The following is a 21,023-nucleotide window of genomic DNA, read 5'->3' on the forward strand; positions in this document are numbered from 1 at the left end:
ATATATATAAACACATGTAGTAAATATATATATATATGATATTGAGGGAAGTTGGCTGTTAACACTGTTGAATTAATATACTGTAATATAAATCATCAAAGGTAGGCTACATAACAGTGTATTAACATATATAGATAATTTTGAATCAACTAAACAGAATAAATTAATATAATACTGTTGGATATTGTTAAAGCCTGAAATCCTCCCATAAAAAAAAAACCTCAAAACATCACAATGGTATGTATTGGTATACAGTACTATGTAGATCCAAAACTGGATAAATTATAAGTATTATTTAAAACCAGATTTATGTTAAATAATAAATTTTTGGGGATGATGTTAGGAGCAAAAAAAAACCTCATAAAAATGCACACTCGAAAAATACACAGCAAAAATGCAAACCATACAGTTTCATCATGTATTTTGTACATGGCAGAATTTTTGTACAATTAATGTTAAATTCATTTGTAAAAAGTTGTAGTGTATTTTGGGTGTATTTTGGGTTTTTTTCCACCAAAAAAAAAACCTAATTTAGCCCCCAAAAAATGAATTCATATCCATGCCATTGGTCGTGAAAGTTTGTATCTTTTGCCATTTCAACTGAAGAATATATACAGTACTGTATTTCGTGAAACATGTTTTTCTTTCTTATAAAATGTTTTTCTTTTTCTAACAGTGCTCTTTTACAATGCTCGCTAGCTACAGTACAGTAGTGCTCGCAAAAAAGGTTGTACAGGTATATAATTTCATCACTTTATAATTCATAATTATTAATATAACGTACCTGTACTATTTTTGAAATTTGTAATTATGAAATGAACAAATGTATCTTATTGATTGAATAAAGTTTGAAAAAAAAATTTAAAAAATATAAGACACACATTTGTGTCCATTTTATATGCTAAAATCCTCACGTATTGCCTGACATTTAGATTGGCTTAAATCCTATTTAAGGAAGGCAATGCTCATTATCTTTAAAAGGAATTCAAACACAGATTTTTTTTCTATTCAATTTAGTAATCAAGCAGGCTGCTTAATGAGGCCCAAAAATAGTTTGTTTTGCAATATTTGGTTAAATGCAGAATACTTTTAAAATAGAGGAAGCCAGTCAACAGTGCTGTCTATACATTTATAACTACCTTCACCCTGTGCCGGAATAACAAAAAGGGGGGAAAAATAACTTTCTCTGGTGTTGAACTTTGACCTTTCATATACTGTAAAATTTTATAACAAAAACGAAAAACTTCATTATTGTAAACAAAAATAACAGCAATGAAGCATACTATACTGTACAGTAATCAATGCGCAAAATTGGTCAACAGATGAATGAATTATTTCAAATACTATAGGACTTTAGGGCACACAGAAAAAAATTATTAGATTATCACTCATCTTTTTTTTTAGATGATGAGGACGGGAGGTTTTTTTTGTTTTGTTTTGTTTTTTTTTGGAGGGGGTGGGGGCGGGATTATACCCGGGGATTCCCGTGTGCATGAACAGGACGAACATGACATCGTTTTTCGAAGTGGCAGATGTGTCCAATGGCTTAGGCCTAACTGTAGGCTTGGCCTATCCAAAACTAGGCCCTAGGCCTACAGTATATTCCGGTGAACAAAATCAGACATACTCGAGCATCAAAGCGAAGGGAACACCCTAATCATAGTTACAGTAGGCCAATATAGTAGGCATAGGCGTCTAGACTTTGATCTTTACCTCAAGCTAAGCCAGTCTTTGCCTAAACTTTCTTGATGTCTTAGGTTAGTTTTTGCCTAACAACAACCAATCCAACCAAACACACCCATCACAAAAGGAAGACCGTCCCCTTGTAATGCACTATAACAAGTTATTTTTAGCACCGAGAGTTTCTGTGGAACATGCGAGTGCTCATGCTTTGAATTATCGATCCGATCAGCCTACAGGTACTGGGTGAGTCTCTTAGAGGCGGACTGCAGTGTTGTCTATTTTTAACTGCAGTAAGCGAGCTGTTTATTTTTAGCAACAGTAAACAAGTTTAAAGAATGGGTTTTGCATTTTCAACTTTACGGCGATCCCAATGTCTAATCTAAGAGTTTATAGTCTATAGAATTCGGAGCCAATTCATATATAATTTGTGAGCATTTGTTTTTTGCAAAGTTGTTTTGATGCAGTTAAAATAATCGATGCAACAACAAAAAAAATTTTTTTACGCAGACGGGAGTGATATAATCTAATACATTTTTCTATTTTCCCTTACTACGACTACTGTACAGGTAACTAAATGGCCAATCAACACTTTTTTCCAACCTTCGCATTCACATCTTTTGATGTGATATTACGCTCATTCATTGGCTATGTGTCTACTGTCACTTTGTTACAATATAGGCTTATTTTTATTTAGCTAGAGTCTAACTAGGCCCTAGGCCTCTGAGATCAGAATAGGTTTAGTTTACTACTAATCTGACCAACCTAGAGAGGGCGTACCCGTACAGTGCCAGTATGCCTAGGCCTAGCCCATTTTTAGGCTGCCTAGCTTAAATTAAGGCAAATAAAAATCATTACACAAAAATAAAAACAACATACAATACACTATAATCACCTTTTTGAAAATTCATATGAATAAACCCGATATAACTATCTCCAACAAAGAAGAATAACAAAGACGGACTGTAAGTAGATACCGCACAAAGTAGGCCTTCACGGGCTGTTTGATTGGCCTGCTAAACCCTCAATTTATCGCGGCGGGCTTTTGTGGTCATGCACGCTCCAAGATCAATTGTCTTGCTTCGTACTCCTTTTTTCTGCTAGTTGAGCAGACCAACTACAATTATAATTCCTGGATCCAACTGGAATTTGAATAGATCCTGATAATATTACGCCACCGAAATCTTGAATAATTCAAGAATCGATTGCGATGATACACCAGTCGTGAATTTTTTGTTAAAACGGAGTTTCAGCACGTTTTCTCTGTCAAGTCGCTTCCAATTTCAAGACCGTTCAGATTCTTCGTAGCAAAATGGCGAGAATACTTGTGCTTGAAACGGATCTGATTTAGTGTTATTTTGGAACGAAATTCGAGCACGCTGTACACTTTCTCCCAGCAAGAAGCACAGCGTAAGATTCATGTGGTTTATTTATAAAATATGGAGGTTTGGCGCTATAAAATATAGTATTTTCACAACATTTACCAGATATTAACAAGAGGAGCATTTATATAGCACTTCCGTGCTGTATATTGGCTTAATAAACGTTAACATGAAATGGTGTAGAAATGTAAACATTGGATGGGATGGTGAAGACAGTTCAGTTTGGTGTAATGTCCACGTCTAGGCCTTAACGTAACACGAAATTTAATACCGAAAGTCATAGCAGAGCGTACCTAATATTGGATTATTTATTAACTCAATAAAACAGCCTATGTAAAATGAAAAACTACTCATAAATATTGCCATATATAGGATAGAAGCAAGAATAAAATTTATTGATAGAAGAAAATTCAGAACATGCTGGTGTAATTAAGTACCTGCCGTTTGATAAAATCGTAAGCAAAGTACTAGAAAGGATCCGATTTGCTTAGTTTACTAACCATGGAATTTATACGCAGCTTAAAAACTTAGTTCCATAAAAGTAAATTTATTCTTTATCTATTTGAGACGTGACAATAAAATTTGTTCATAATAATGTACAAAGCCAAATAACTATTTAAAGATAGTAAAAATGGGAAGTTGCCAAAGCAAAAATCGTCCGGTTTTAATTAGAAAAACATGAGGGCGCCCTAACCAATGAGAGGCACACACTGCGTCGTACCATGGAGGACCGACGCGTCGGGCTGACGAATGCGTCTCCGTTCTCTCAGTCTGTGAGCGATGCATTAAAAGCCGTCTGTTGACTGTCGAAGCAAATGAGAAGATTTTCATTAAAATATCGGTTGCGCGCTCCTCGTTTTTTTGGGTTTTTTTTGTTTTTTTCGTACTGCGTGACAACCGCCGTGACGGGCGAATCATCAGCGCGTAGCCTATGTGTGCCTGGCAAGCTTAAAAGAATCAAATTGATTAAAATTTAAAGTCAGACTCCGGAGGAAAACATTTTTTTGATATGTTGTAGAACTGATTTTAACAAACTAGTCAAATGAGATACATAACGAAACATGGACATCTCCCCCCTTAGATATTGTTGCTAGGTCCCACAAAGGGCTAAACGTACCGTAACACGTGCGTTTGTGGGACAAGTGCGTAAGCTTAGCGATGTCCTAATTGGTCAGTTGTTTTGTTTTATTGAGACACTGCGGAAAGGTCCAATTTTTTAATTAGGCAAACAAATGGAACACTGGATAATATTAAGCGAGCTATTTATAATTTTTCTCGATAGGCCTAGGCCTCTAATTCATGATTACACATTTTTAGAATAGAGAATTTTTATTTTTATTTTTTTTATTTTAATTCACATTCGACAGCGGGGAGCCCGCCACTTACAGAATGGAATACATAAAACACAATAAACACCGTACGGAAAACATCAAGAACACTTATACAAGACATTTCTTAATTTTATACTTAAAAATATTCAAACTATTAAAAAACATATCAATTGTCGGATCTAACAGAATAAGAGAGTTAAAAATTCTAGATAATCTACAAATAAATCCGTTTTTAAAAATATTGGTTCGGGAAAATGGAATATGGAATAAGTTGACCGAGGCTTGACGAGAACGTTTACTTTTAACAGAAAAACCAAATAAAGAAAGAAGATGAGGACCAAATAATCCCTTCATGCATTTAAAAAGAAATATACAGTCCAAGTAACTCCTACGTTGACATAAGCTGGGTAAGTTAATAGTATTACGATTGACATTACACGATTTACAAACAAATTTCAAAAATCTATGTTGCACAATTTCTAATTTTTGAGCTTGACTTTTACATAATCCATTAAACATAATAGTACCATTCAAAAAATCCAACATCCCATATTAGGCCTATGCTGATCTATCTATAAGTTTGTATTACCCAAAAATCATAAAACTTCTCCATTTAGGCCCGTATCCACAGGGAGATGCAATGAGTGCGTACGGAACCCTACCCCCCCCCCCCTCCTCTCAAATTGGAAAAAGTTGACATTTTTATTTAAACAGTCAAGAATGTAAGTTTTTGTTTTGTTTTTTTCTTGTAATAAAAATTTTAAAGAGCACCTAAACTTAACCAACCAGCTATCTCTACCAATATTTCGGCATTTTAAGTTGTCGTAATGAAATCGAAGCTGCGTGCTTTTTCATACAACCGATAAAATGACGCTGATTAGTCGGCCGAATCGGGGAGTACTTAATATTTCCGACTGCGTCGGGGCGGTCGTTGACCAGCGCGGTGCGCAGTATATACCATGGCGAAACATTGCAGCGATAGTGTAGCCACCCAGTGCACTTCAAATCTTAAGCTACACTTAACAGTTAAAGTAAACACTTTAATTTTATTTATTTATTTAATTATATATTTTAAAAACTTTATCGACACGTGGTCAATTTTTTCTTCTTTTTTACCAGCAGCAACTATGGCACAGGTGTGTAATATAACAATAAAAACGACAATGACAACGATGACGAAAATTATCACGAGGGCGATGATGATTATGATTATAATAATAATTAATGATGATGATAATAATAATAATAATAATAATAATATGTTATTAATGTTTATGTTGTTAATGTTAAAGACAAGCTTAGGAAAGTTATGAACTATGCTAGAAAAATAATAGGAAACTTAATGACCTAACAGTTTGTACTTGAAAAATATAACTATATGCTTGGAAAGATCGTGAATGATGTTGGCCTCATAAGCATCTAATTTATGTCACAGCACAATCCGAAGGACTATAAAAGCCACCATACGGTGAAAGACAAGCGATGTAGACACAGGGGTGGCGCCAGTTGGGGGGGGCCGTCGGGGAGAGCTGTACCTTCCCCTCCCCCTCCCCCCCCCCGTCGGGGAGAAAAAGGACAATCCTTCGGGGAGAAAAAATTATATGTATTTTCTACATAATAATTAGTACTCTAAAATCGATTAAATGAGCCTTTGAAACCTCTAAATTGTCAAAATGTTCGGGGGCTTCGCCCCCTGAACCACTTTCAAAACATTTAAATCTAAGCTACACCACGCCCACATTGCTTTCGTCGGGAAAATCTGACCCCTCGTCGGGGTCATCGGTCGGGCAAATCCTGGCGCCAACCCTTTGTAGACAGTCTTTCACTTTTAACTCTTTCCACTTTTAACTTCTCCATTGTAATTATTATATATATTAATTATGTTAAATATTTATATGTATGCCATTACTTTGTACATTATTTTATATTTTACGTATTTTATTATGTATTTTCTAACACATTTAACGTTTTCCATTGTTGTTGCTTTTATGTTTTAAATTTTGAAATTGCATCAATTTCAATAATTTCATGTTCATATCTTTGAATTATGACAATAAAGTTTATCTTATCTTATTTATAATTATTATTATTGTAAATACATATTACTAGTCATGAGTCGGCAACGTTAGACATGACGATAACATTTAATAAGTACTTAGGCCAAGGTAAAAATGAGTGTACTAGGATGAGCGCATAGGCTTATATTGTATTACAAAACCTATATATCGGAAAAATCGGAGATAAAGTGTTACGCTTTGATAAAACAGCTGCTTAATGATTAGGATTCGAGTGGCAGCCACACCATCTTTCCCAGAAGCCAACTTTGGCCCGTGTCTCCTCTGTCATATCAATTGACTCGGCTTCCTTCGTCGTAGTTCGGGCGTCTTCGTTAGGTGGATTAAGAACACGATCAAAGTAACCGACTTTCTGAGATACAGTATTTTCTCGATCTCTGTCGTTATCTATTTCCTGATGATGATCGGTGGAAGAGTCATGGAGACGAATTACTTTCTTCGGGCTGGGGTTGTACTCGAATGAATTAGAGTGAGCCTCAGGGAATTCATCTTTAACCAGGCATCCCATCGAAGTAGTATCATCATTTGTAACATCTGTCGAAATAACTTCTTGGTTCGAATCACTGGTACCATTAACATTGTAATCATTATCACTACCACTCTGACAGTCGTGCCGATTACATTTATGGTTTAATTGTGGTGAGAGATGCTGACTGTTTCTGGTTATGTTACTATTGTTGGTTGTCAAGTTAGCGTCAGTATCCCCGAGATAGGATTGGCAGTAAAAGCACACATTATACTGATTTTCACGCGTTCCATTTGAGTTTGAGACATATCCTGCACTTCGGGCTTGTTCATCTGTCACCAAAATTCTTTGTGGTGACATCTCTTTTGCAGCAGACGCTCTTTCCTTTCGTGATTGTTGTGACTGAGATTCAGCAACATTCTGAGGTTTCTGAACACTTGTGATAGTCGATGTCTTCTCGCGACGTTGATCTGGTGATGGCGACGCCTGACCAGGTGAATATGGCTTTCTGTTATATCCATCAGAAGGTATAATCTGTTTCTTCGGCGCTGCCCCTGAACTGGCAACTGAGCCAAAATAGGGTGTGTGCAGTAAGTCTTGCATGTCGTCATCGCTCGCGTGTATCTCGGCGAACGAGTCGGCCAATTCGAGCCTAGTCGTGGAGTCAAAAAGATGCATCATGGCGTTCGCAGCGTCAGACTTGTGTAAATACTTTGATAAAGAGTGACGAGCAGATTTTCGAAGATTGAACGTATAGTTTGAGTCCAGTGATACTGGGTCCGATCGACTCTCCTCGAAAGCCGTCTCAATTGTAACTTTCTTTTTCTTCGATTTTTCCATTGTTGGTAATTCATTCAGGATATCATTATATTCATCACTGTTATCATCCATGTCATCGTAATTCTCTTCCACTAGGGTTTCGAATCTTACTTTCGGTTTCTTAGTTTTGGCCTTCACATCTAAATAAGTATTTTCTTCTTCGATGTTATCAAGTTGTTGTTGTAGGTAATCCGTTAAGTGGAGCAACGCATTAGCTTTGCCTTTACACGTGTATTTAAGAAGAGTTCTGAGTGCCGCACGACGGACAACATACAACGAATTTGTAGCGGACATATTATCTGGTCCACCAATTGTATCGAATATGTTAGTATATTCTGGATTTTTATTAGTACGACAATCAGAAAGTTGCAGGTTCCCTTTTTCAAATGATGTATAAGAAGCCGAATGGAGGGCGTCATCGACAGCATTACCTACTATCATGCGAGCCTTATATCGAAGAACTTCAATGTCCTCATATGCTGAGCCAGAAGCTGATGTTGAAGGACCTGGAGAAGTGCTGCCATGGCTTTGACATTGATGTTTACATTGACAATAGCATTTTGGAACTGGAGGAAGGCAGTCCAATTGCGATGATGGCACACCATGTTTGTCAAATAGCCGAAGCAAAAATCGTCTAAAAAAAAAGAAAATATAAACAACAACCTATTACTCAAATTGATTAAAAAAATTATTGATAAGCAACATTATGTCTGTGAGTTTTTATATCTGAGGAGATGGTTTTAGTGGCTACCAAGAAACTATGTAAATAATATGGAGGTGTCTCTATCACCCACTGATACAGGGGCGGATCCAGATGTCCAAAGGGGGTCGGGGGGGGTCGCGAAAGTTGGGCTGATCGAGACAACACCGACCTAGGGGGTTCGGGGGCATGCCCCCGCGAAATGTTTGCGTTCTAGACGCCCGAAAAAACATTAGAGGCATTCTGAACTATCATTTTTTCCCTTTTCTTTCCTTTTTTCTTTTTTTTTTTTCCACCCCAAAAAGAGGGGGGGGGGCAATTATGCTTGGAAGAAGAAAAAAATAATACTAACTTTATTTAATTGTCCCCACATATGTTTTAATATTTTAACCACATAGTAATAATGTTTTTTCAAGTGAGTATTTAGCAAGTGGAAACACAAACTTCATTGTTCACTTGTTTGATCCATAACAATAAAGTATTCTTGATATAATATCTGATTGAATTTGTTCAGTAAAAAGTATACATAAATAATATTTAAGAATAAATATAAAGCAAGCCACCAATTTTGTTTTAACAATAATATAACTGGTCCATTAATTTGAAAATCTTTTTCTTTAATAATTTGATTATCTTGTTTTGTATTTATTGTATATAGGCCTAATTATTATAAATATGATGTTGATGCGAATATTCGCCCTTGATGAGACTAGTAACTAAAAAAATAAAATTGAATTGAATTAAATTGAATAATATAATTAGTCGAAGTATAATCACCGAGGATAGTGCACAAAAGCATTTTCATTTTCAACGTGGTTTTCTAAAAATGGTCAGTGTACTACATTACTATTAACTGTCAATAAATTTATGCAAAAACATAACATTAAAACTTATGATGAAGTAAAGGTAGCCGCCGTGTTTGTCTAGATGATAAACTGTAAATTTACAGACTAACTTACGGTACTACTGTATATTCATCGCAAACAAGAAAAGGATTATTTTTTAATTACCTTTCTAATCGAAATGTTATTTCATCTAGGAGGCGATTCAGGTCTTCATTTGACTGTGGGGCGGTGGATGAGCCTTCAACATGTGAAGTAAGGGCTGTTGTTAACCTCTCCATGGCGCCTTTATCGATGCTGTCATGTCATTAAGAGGAAAATCATAGATCACAATTACACTTTCTATAGTCGTTGCCGGATCTTATATCAGTATGTACTGTACTTTCTAAACCCCCTACATTATATTATTGTATGCTTATTTAACAGTTTTACATTTTCGGAATCTTAATTTGAATTTCATAGGCCTGCCGTTTATTTACCGCTTATTATAGGTTCAAATTAAAAACTTATTGTTATGTATTTCGAACAAAACAATACACTTACCGATTTTGAAGTAAATGGTCTCACCCGTTTATTTTTTATTTATTTATTATTTAATTCATCAACTGTATGTATTATTTTTATAGATTTATATTATACAATATACAACAGCCTACCTTAAAAAACACCACACACTTCCTACACCGTACCCACAATACACACACTGTCACCAAGGCTCCCCGTAACCACAGTAAATAAAGCGCGCGTCGTCAGTTGCTTAGATATTCTAAAGCATCGCATCTATGTCAACGCGCATCTCTGTTGATCGAGTGTGTGTGCTAAAAACAAAAAAAAAAATTGTAACGAAAGTAGAACAGATATTGGCGAGATTAACTTTATTCAAAATAACGTTAAATCACTCTTATCTAATACATTCTCTGCACATTACATCTCATCAGCTAACGTCAATAACATGATCTCATTTAAACAGACGATATTAGTCTGACAAAGTGTACAACCAAACAATAATTACTGTACACTATAACCGTGTATGTAACCTGTTTAAACTTCAAAACAGTATTACACTAAATAACCATTTCGCAACCACAGCATCGATTTAATATTCTGTGTGGTAGAAAACAAAAATCTAAACTACACTTTGTGACAAAAATGGAACAGATCATCAACCCTTACTAACGTAGACCTTCAGCCAATATATTGTCCTAAATTACGACCAATTTATACCATCAGAAGAATCATCTAACTCATTTTGTAATTAAAAAAAATGAAGAGCAGACGAAAAGCCGGGTCATTCTATCATTTCACACAGTGTAACACTTGGATCATAACTGTGTCATTGTGAATAACGCGGTTAAAATGTAAGGAAGCATTATATTGAATAACAATTACATTATAATCGGAATGCCATTTAGTTAATACTCGGCTATTAATAGTATCTGTACGTTATTAATATTCTCATTAATATCCCTCTACATAAACGTTGACATGATTGGCATATCAGGTCAAAGTTCAAAAGAAATTTTACACATCGAATAAATGTTGAATATGAATAGTAAGTTATTGCTAAGCTAAATATCTTAAGGCACAACACCAACCGAATACATATAAATCGATATAATCGTAATTTTATATTACTCCTGCAGCCTAAAGAATAGTAAAAACATCTTTCCATCTTGGTGTTAACATTCTACTAGTAAATAGTATACAATAGGCCTAAACATAGGGTTTAACATTATAATTGAGTTGGGTATTACATACAGCAGCGAATCCAGGGTCATGTGAACACGAAGCCACATCTTCCTCCTCCTCTCCGGATTCGCCAGTGTAATCGTATCCACAAGAAAATTAATTTGCATAAAAAGTTAGAAGCTAACTAACAATCAATGAGAATTGGTAGCAATTATTATACATCAGAGGCATGTTCACATTTGGGACTTGCGCCAGCGCGAATCACTGAGTGTGTGCATTGTTTTCAGTGTGAACGCGGCTTGAGGTTCACTCCTGGCGCGAGTTGCAAATGTGAACGTAGCCAGCCAGAAAGAATTACAATACCAGGTGGCTTCACAGAGAAAAAGGCTTTTTGTGACCGGTGGCATTCTTCCCAGGTGGTAGCAAATTAAAATTTTAAAAACCGGCCGTGTATATTTGATAGGCCTACTTTTTTTTTTACAGGTGATAGTAGTAATCATCATGTTTATTTTCAACACAGTAGTATATTTAACGTTTTCCTCAACATATTAGATTTTATGTCCTTGTTTGCACTCAGCAACACTGCTACATGACTAAATACATCAGAGTAAATTTTTAAAAATATCATACAATTGATAAGGTTAACCAAAAAATAATCCAACAATGGAATATTCTGTGAAATGGAATAATAGTCTGCAGACTCGGTATTTTGTTATTTCCTTCACCGTCGCCCTACATGGGTTTCAAGAGAACAATATTATAGGGCAAATTACCACATATCAATAAACTCCATTAAATTTACATAATTTCAAAAGAAAAAAATCCATTAATATTGTTGAGTAAATATGAATATGTCACAATATTCTACCAAATAGTTCTATTATTTAAAAAGAAGCACTTAATTATACAATAATCATAATTACCATTAATATTATCTGTACTAATATTATCTTCTGAAAGTGGAACCAGATAAGTACCTTTGGATAACATAATATGTATTGTAATGTTTTTGTTGCTAGGTTTAACAACACTCAATACTGAACATTTACGGAATTATGTTTCTAGATGGAACACAGATCTGTTAAAATAAGATGACCTTAGCCTCCTTATCAGCGCATACATGCATCTCCAGAAAAATGACATAATTTTGTGTAATTTTACACCATGGATTATTACAGTGCTGGAGACACCATGGTTACAGCTACATTTTACAGACAAGGGAAATTATTAAATAATAATATATAGTATTTTGTTCAAAAATGTTTTGTTTCTATTCAATTGATCAAAATGACATCATAAAATATAATGCCACCCATTGATCATTGTAGAGGAACATGGGTGTTTGGGGATCACAATGGATAATGGAACTGAATGATCTCAAGGAAGAATTGTAGGTGATAATAACAGTGGTGATGGGAGGTGATGATTATAATGGGTAATGGAAGTTGATGGTCATTCAAAAACTATGATCACAAGGAATGACAGAGTTGATTGTGGTAAACCAAGGATGATGGGTGTTGGTGACTGGAAGGGGAGATGGATGTTGATCGCAAGGAAGCCTTGGAATTGATGGTCACAAAGGGTTATGGGAGTGGATGGTCAAAAAGTGACCGGAGTTGATAATCACAAGGAATGATTTGAGTTGATGATCACAAGGATTGATGAAAGTTGATCATATTAGAGCATGATGGGTGGTTGTTTGGAAGGGTGATGGAAGCTGATGATCTCAAGGAAGCATTGACATTAATGATCACAATGGATGATGAGAGTCAATGATCAAAAAATTGATGGGAGTTGATAATGACAAGAAATGATGAGATTTGATGATCCTCAGAGAAAGATTTGAGTTGATAATCAAGAGATGATGAGCATGAGATGACTTAAGTTACTTATCAAATGCATAATGAGAGTTGATTACAACAAACTGAGTTCATGATGGAAATTAGTAATCACAGTGATTATGGGAGTTGATCATGTAAAGCACAGTAGTTAATGATCACATAGCTAAATAGGAAAACGATTGATTGTCAACACTTTGTGGACAGGATCCTTCTAACAGTAAAGCAATAATAATTATTAGAGATCACATTGGATTATTTGAAATGCATTTTTGGAAATTCAAATTCTTTATAACACTGATATACATGTATGTTTATAACTGTTTGATCATATTTTCATACTTTTAAGCTAATAATGAACACTAATCTTTAGCTCATTTTATCAAAATAATCAGAATCGCCTACGTTACTGTAAAAAAAAAAAACGGTCTACAGTTGCTAGGCAACATTTAGATTGTGAATATAAACACAACATTGCTGAGATTATAGGCACCATTAGCAGATTTTTTTTCATGTAGAAAACCAGTAAATAGAAAAACAATATCAAATAAATTAAATTTTAAAAAAAATAAAACTGGTGGGCTAAAATTGAACATACAAAAATAAGTTAGGCTATAAAAATGGATACAAAAGTGTGAACATAAAAAGGATTGGATTTAATAAGAGATTAAAATGCTAGATGAATGAAATATTCAAGATTCTGCTATTACAATAAGCACTCCTTATATCATAAAAGTAGTTGCATTATTACATCTATACTTTCAATTTTGTATAACATTAGATTTTTAGATTTAAAATAACAACGTATTATTTTGTGCAAAAGCTAGATTGAGATTCCTAGAAAATTAATTTGCGCACGTCCAGATAAACCTGTATTATATTTGATGGCCTTACAATATGTTCTCGCAATATCCTAATCACTAAATTAATGAATGTGATCAATTATGCAAAAACCCACCATACATCAATTAGAGTTGACAGGCTTCACATTTTGGAGTTGTTAATATTGGTACATTATACACATTTTGTATGTTATGCTAAAAAACACACACAACATGGTATTATTTCAAAACAGTACACATATCTATGGCATGGACCAATCTATAAAATTAAAAAAGAATTAAAAAAAAAAACCACCCTAATCTTGGAGACATGGCATATTTCCTACCTTATTGGAAAAAATCTTGTGAAAAAAAAATTAATAATATGAAAGCAGCATAAGAAATGTCAGTCAAAAACCAATGAATATCTTATAGATCACATGGCATATCCAATTACAACATATTTATTCTTTATACACCTGGTTCATGCTAAAACGATTCTCACTAATGTCCAATGAATGTTGTCTATAATACTATACAGATGTTTAATTGATTACATCATCTATTTTTAGAATACCTTGGCTTTTTTTGGCACTATGGAATGGATAATTCTTATCTATCAAATCCATCTTTCAAATTTGAAAGATGTTTCATCAGTGGAAAACTTGGAACAAATTTGAGTTGATGTACAATGAAACAAACCCTTGGCACCTGTACTAACTACAAGTTTACAAAAATGTTTATTTAATACTGTTTTAAGCTGCAAGGAGGGTGGATATAAATTATAAGATTTTACAAATTGGAGACAAACAAAACTTACTAAGGAGATGAGACACTAATTAAACACATTGGATGCAAACCTAAAGTCAAAAACCTCAACCCAAGGATACAAGCATAGGAATAAAGCACACCCCACCCCCTTCCTCACAAACAACCAACTTCACACCTAGGCCTACTTTTGCACAGAATGTACAAAGGTAGAGCCAGCCAGCGCAGATCCCTTCCTCCCTAATTGTTTAAAAAAAAATTTTTGATGTAGAGAACTACATACAAATTTAAGTCTAAGAATGCCATTTAAGTCCCTCCCTGGGTCCCCTCTTCTTTGCATTCCTGTTGAACTTGGGCCTACCTTATCTTTTCAAAGCAGAAAATTATACTAAAATATGAAGAAACTCTAATCTGACATCACATAGGTAAACTGAATACTGTATACTTCAGAAGTTGATCTGTCAGTTAAGTTATTATTCTAAATGGCAAGAGTAGATGAAGTAATTACTTAGAGGCTTAAGTTTAAACTTCTATGTTAAAGGTAAAAGCAGTTTATAAAAGCCATAGCTACACTGAATCTTAGGCACCTTTAATACCAAATTCTGACTATTGTTAGTTAAGTTTGAAGGTGAATTAGGTTCAGCTATTTTGTCACTAATAGACAATAATTTGCATAAACTTAAATAGGTAAGTATATACTGTCTCAAGGTATAAAGCATCTATCAGGCAGAACAAATATTACTAAAAAAAAAACAAATTGTGTTTCATAGATATTTACGTTTAGAGTATAATAAATAATACAAATATTATGAAATAAAAATAAATAAATTAAAATAAACTAACACGTTGCATGCTGGACATTGTTTTAGGTTACTTCCCGTGTGCCAAAACTGGTTTACATGTATAAACATACTTTTTTTAAATTTTATCTAGTCATATATCAAGAAAATTCTGTGTCTACTAAATTGGTGGGAAAATATTCCCCAGCTACCAGCCGTTTAGTCTGTGGTTCTACAATGAATGTATAACAAAGAAGTAATAAACGCTAGAATGTTACCCTGATTTTGACGAGTATAGTCATCCGTAGTACCCTCATCAAAACCCAGTGTGACGAGTATACTCCTCTCTGGCAGTGGCAGCAAATGTGTCAAAATATTTATACCCTGAATGTGTGCAATACTATAATTTTCTTACATTTGAATTTATTTTTTTGTGTTTGAATATTAAGTAATGTGATCCATTTTCAATGATAATTTTAAATTATTTACAATAATGTAAACCACAGGCTTTAAGCAGGGAAACAATATTGAAATAAAATTACGTACTGATGCGATATCAGTAAACCAAGTTTAATATAGAATGGAATATCCAGAAATAGTCCAGGAGCTTAATACCTGCTAAATTGTATCTTATGTTAAAATGGTTCTTGAAAAAATAAAAGCAATTAGAATTTAGCGAAAGTATTATTTTATTTATGCTCTCACTTCTTTTGAAGTAAACAACACAAAAATGGGGCACTACCTGTGGATATCTCCCTAATTAACTAGTAATTAGGAGAATCACTGATTATCTAATTACTATTCAGTACCTGATCTACTTTTAAGGTGAAAACAAAAACTGGAAATAAAAGGCTAATGATTGCACATCTCACACAACTTTGGCTACATATAAAATAATGACGGAAGAGTAAGTACAATAGATTTAAATCCCTAAAAACAAGGTTAATTATAATATTATTAATAATGATAATAATCTTTTTTTATATATTTTGTCCGTAGTTTTTCCATTTAACACAATTAGAAGAAGTTAGTTTACATGGTGCAACTACTAAATTTGTTTAATATTTTACCCACCAAGCAAACCAACAGTATTAGAAAGTATAGCATCTAATGAAATGATTACAGCAGTCATTGGACCGAAATGGCTATAAATGTATTCCCAATATTATACTTATAATTATCATTACATAATTTGTTTGCTAGTAAATCACATTTATATTTAGTTTATTTGTACTACTGGGTGGAGAGAGGAATAAGCCCTCTCAAGACTATTACATTTTAATTTAAAAAAAACATGAGATATGCCCAAATATGGTTATGATGACATCACATCATGACCATCTATAGGCACATCATGACCATATATAGGCACATCATGACTATATATGGTTTTTTTGTTAAATAAAATTTCATAGTCTGGACAGGGCTTAGAAGTGCTTGCCAAGGACACAAGCAAAATGAACCATGCAGGATTCGAACCCCTGATATCAAGGTTAATAGTTTCAACTGCATCTCATGCAGCTTAGCAATGATTAGAATTTTAGAAAGAGACAAATAAAATAAATATATAGATAAGAAGATAAATGATCACCACATCACAAGTAGTAAATATGTTTTGCTACTAAAGGAAAAATGAGAGAAAAAAACAATAGTATTAATAATAATTTAATACAAAAAAATTAATACAGTTCAACAATGCATCCTCAAATGGCAACATTTTCAAAAATAAAAAAGGAATAAACTGATAAAATAATCATCATGATTGTAAACAACATAAAAAAAAACCACTTCCACCTAACTAAATTTATGACTTCAAACATTATTTCCATGTTACACTAATTAATCATGGAAATAGTTTGCAAAAAAACAGTAACTGCATTTCAAAATTGAAGGAATGGAAGGTAACATATTGAATACATAAATAAGCAGATATATTGGACTGGTCCCTAAATAAACAGTCTAATACTGGGCCAGTTACTGCATTCTTACCCTGGCAACCTTCTATGGCAACAGCCAATGTTAAAGTTCGTGGTTTAAGTGGATCCTTAGAGAAAAGCTCTATATATAGCTACCAACTGTCTAAATATTGGATCCTGCGGGTGTCTAATACTTTGCAAACCTATGTAGAGTGTACAAGATGAGTACATCTGTAACCGAATTAGATCCATTCTAATCATGCTACTGATATGGCAATTGCCAGCGTCAGCACAAGTAGTATACCTGTTAACTGCTGGGGTAACATACAACCATTTGGAAGACGCACAGAAGGTACCTCATCTACTGAGGTGGAGGGTGGAATTGGGATTGTGGATAGCGGTAGGCCCAGCCTGGGGGTAAACCTGCTCCTCCGTAGGGACTGATTCCTGCTGTTGCTACACCGACAGCTGCTCCAGCTACTGCTGTAGGAGGCAGGGCTCGGTTGCAATACGGTGACACATTCGCTGGTGCTGGTGCTGCTGACACCGGGACTTGTGAGGTCATCTAAAGATAAAAAAAAAAAGATTGTGCAATCACATATTGAGCTTACCAGAGTCAACGGCATAACTTAACGGCACTTATTCGAAAGCAGCACTTATTACAAATTGTAATACTCAAATGCTACCATGTTTTGTACATACGCTTATCTAGTTAAAACGTGAAAAATTATTTAATTCATGTAAATTGGATATTTACACAAATTAAATAATTCGTGTAAATTGGATATTCAACATTATCCCAATGATAAAATTATACTGGAAAAGTTTATTTAAAGTACTGCAACATTTATAATAGAATAATGCTGTGATGCTTACTCAAGAGTGAAGCTTAGTGAAAAAAAAAAATGTTCGGGGAATGCTTTAACGAGAGCAGTGCTTATTTTAGGAACACTTAATGATTCATTTACAGTAAACACCAAATATAAACAGAGAGCTACAGAGTTTAAACTAAAATATAAACAGACAAATAAAAACACAGACATGAAGCCATACAATTATATAATATTTAACATTCAAAATCAAAATGTTAACGTACACCATGAACTGGCGACTGTTCAGGAAGGTAGACGGTGTGGTAAGGTTGCTGTTGCTGTAACACTGTGGTACTGTGTACAATCTGCGAACCAGACAGCGAATGGGCATAAGCTGCAGCTTGCATGTAGGAGGCGGCACCAGCCTGAAGAATATTATGGCATTACATAAAATCTGTTAATCCAAGGGATAAACCTTTACAAATGGGGATAATCCTAAAACAATACAACAGAATTATATCAATACTAATCAATGAATCAAAAAACTTGTATAATGACACATTTAATTAGAAGTAAATTTTTTTTTTGTTATAAAAATACAAAATGTATTCCATCAGATAATCACAAGAACTATGTACAAATGTTTTTACATGTTTTTTTCCCCTGTTTGGATTCTCTGCAGATATTATTTCCCTGTTTGGATTCTCTGCAAATATTATTCTCCTGAAGAAAATTAAAGCAACTAAATTGAAACATTGAGACAATACTCAACAAACAACAGTTCTTTTCAGAACTATCTATGTGGTGTACCACAAGCATTAATATATTATGCAAAAAATGGTAAATGATAATCAACTGTGGAACACATACTCATTTCCTTGTCCATATCATTGCACCTACGAGTAATAATCAGCGCACATTGGTGTTCAAACCTACCACAATAATGAACCTTTTTTGTAAAGCCCCACCTATTAAATATTGCTGCTAAGGTCCTACAAACCAACAGTGTAAATATATGCAAACCTCATGTCTTTATGAGACAGCACGTGTTTGGGAGACAAGTTCTGCTTAGTCAGTTGCTTACCTGTGTGTATGTTGGATTAGGTGGATAAGCTGGTGCTGGGGTGTGTACCATGCCAGCAGTGGTAGTGTAAGGTCCATATGGGTAGGCCAGCTGCCCTGAACTCGCTGTTGCGACTTGTCCTGTAATCAACAACCAAAATAAAACAATCAAAACTATGTAAAAGAAACCACCCAACAAGGTACCAATTTAACTACTTAAACAGGTACCCATCTAACTACCCAACTAACTAATCAATCAGATACCCATCTAAATACCCACCAAGTACCCAACTAAACTACTCAATCAGATACCCATCTAACTACCCAACAAGGTACCCAACTAACTACTGTACTCAATCAGATACTCATCTAACTACCAACCCAGGTACCCATCCATCTAACTCCTCAGTGGAGAGAAGCAATGCAGGTACATTGCCTTGCCTAATAGCCCAATCAATAACCAACCTCAGACTCAAATCTCTCAATTAAAAATCCAGGAGTATTTTTTTGCCTTTGTGCGTAAATATGCAATCGCCGGAAAGTTTGTGAAACACTCTATAAAGTACCGAGTAAAACTGATTAATAAAATGTTATTACATATTATAAATATTTATGAGGTATAGTAATATATTACACCACTAACACTGACACTGGGAGACAAGAAACTAAATATGCAAGTTTCAATTTTTATATTTATTTATTTGATGATACTACATCTTTGTACCAGTGGCACTCACAAATGGTCTTACAGAGTAAACAAAAATTTTGAAGGAAAAAGTTCTTAAATTATATATAATAGCAAATTAAAGAATGTATCAGTAATTGAAAGAGTTTGACTTACGTGGACCAGTTGCTGGGTAGGCGACTGCATGTTGTGGGTATGCACTGTAACCATGAGAACCATTATTTGTATATGATCCGCCCACTGGTAGAAAATTTAAAAACAAACAGATTACGTTTACATTACGTTACACACTACATAAATATTTTATGACACCTAACCTAGAGCCGGTAAACATCGCTTGAATATGTTGTGATAAAATCTTTTATGAGCTTTCAAATAATGTTTTATGGGCTAGGCTAGGCTGGGCCGAGCCGATGGTCCCAAAGGGCCCTAGGGTAGGGGGTGCCACTTCAAAGCACCATACATATTTTTTTTTTTTTTTTTTTAAACTGTTACAGTATACTGTAGGTCATGGTGTGATGTCATCATGACCATATTTAGGCATGTCACAGTGTTTTTGTCAAATAAAATTTGATAGACTCAACAGGGCTTAAGTCAAGAGATGTTGATAGGAGCACACTTACCTGTTGGTGGGTATACAGCATGTGCAGGCAGAGGTACCGTTGGGTTCCTAGGATCTGTTGCAAGATAAATTGAATACTAAATTATTAAGAATTCTTTGTAGCAAAATGAAACTGTCTCACGGCATTATGGATTTACACATAGGATAAGTAATACACTGTTGTCTCACAACATGATACTGTAGCTGTACAGTTGTTAACTTCTGTTCTTGTACAGTATAATAAGTCATTTGTATATTCTTGGCTTTGCCTATGAACAGTATGCTTTGTTGGTCAGTTAGGTTTGATGGATACTCTGGACATGTCCATTAAGCCAATTACCTATATTTGCTTCAGTGGTTTGTATCCACCTCGCATACATTTACTTTTAAAACACAAAATATGAGACCTGAATAACCAGTAAGTTTTTATCGTGAGAATCTACTGCGGAAACATAATTAGTTATACCATACTTCCTCTGCCAAATATCACATCCATAAAGCATTCTCAGGAAAGAGGTTATACACAGGTAAAGATAACTGAGGTTGTTCATCCAGTTCAAAGGTCATAACTACTGTATACAGTGTCATTTGTTAAAATAACACCAACACCTGTAAAATGTAACCACAGTAACAAATAGTTATCTTACCCGTTTGATTTATTGCTGCAGTCTTGAATACAGCTCCTCTTGCTTGGTGCCAACTGGCAGCATCTGAAGGGAAAACAAAGAAAGTAAAGTTAAATCTAAAATTAGAGTAT

The 21,023-nt window shown here is 34.4% G+C and overlaps 2 protein-coding genes across 2 annotated transcripts in view; both read right to left on the reverse strand.

The window, feature by feature from the left end:
- LOC117103346 (F-box-like/WD repeat-containing protein TBL1XR1) overlaps nt 1-3,009 on the reverse strand; it is a 13,575-nt gene extending 10,566 nt beyond the window's left edge. The window contains exon 1 of the mRNA XM_033243883.1: nt 2,576-3,009. The gene's annotated coding sequence lies outside the window, so the exon portion shown is untranslated. The remainder of the gene's footprint in view (nt 1-2,575) is intronic.
- A 7,144-nt stretch (nt 3,010-10,153) lies between these two features.
- LOC117103349 (probable Rho-GTPase-activating protein 7) overlaps nt 10,154-21,023 on the reverse strand; it is a 34,160-nt gene continuing 23,290 nt past the window's right edge. The window contains exons 4-9 of the mRNA XM_033243886.1: nt 20,914-20,976; nt 20,289-20,342; nt 19,822-19,905; nt 19,003-19,121; nt 18,203-18,343; nt 10,154-17,671 (exon numbers count right to left, since the gene is read on the reverse strand). Coding sequence (XP_033099777.1) covers nt 17,468-17,671; nt 18,203-18,343; nt 19,003-19,121; nt 19,822-19,905; nt 20,289-20,342; nt 20,914-20,976 — 665 coding nt within the window. The 3' untranslated portion in view covers nt 10,154-17,467. The remainder of the gene's footprint in view (nt 17,672-18,202; nt 18,344-19,002; nt 19,122-19,821; nt 19,906-20,288; nt 20,343-20,913; nt 20,977-21,023) is intronic.

The sequence above is a fragment of the Anneissia japonica genome, unplaced genomic scaffold (genome assembly GCF_011630105.1).
Source record: "Anneissia japonica isolate Jap-2015-1 unplaced genomic scaffold, ASM1163010v1 scaffold1891_len642697_cov171, whole genome shotgun sequence".
Taxonomy (NCBI): Eukaryota; Metazoa; Echinodermata; class Crinoidea; order Comatulida; family Comatulidae; genus Anneissia; species Anneissia japonica.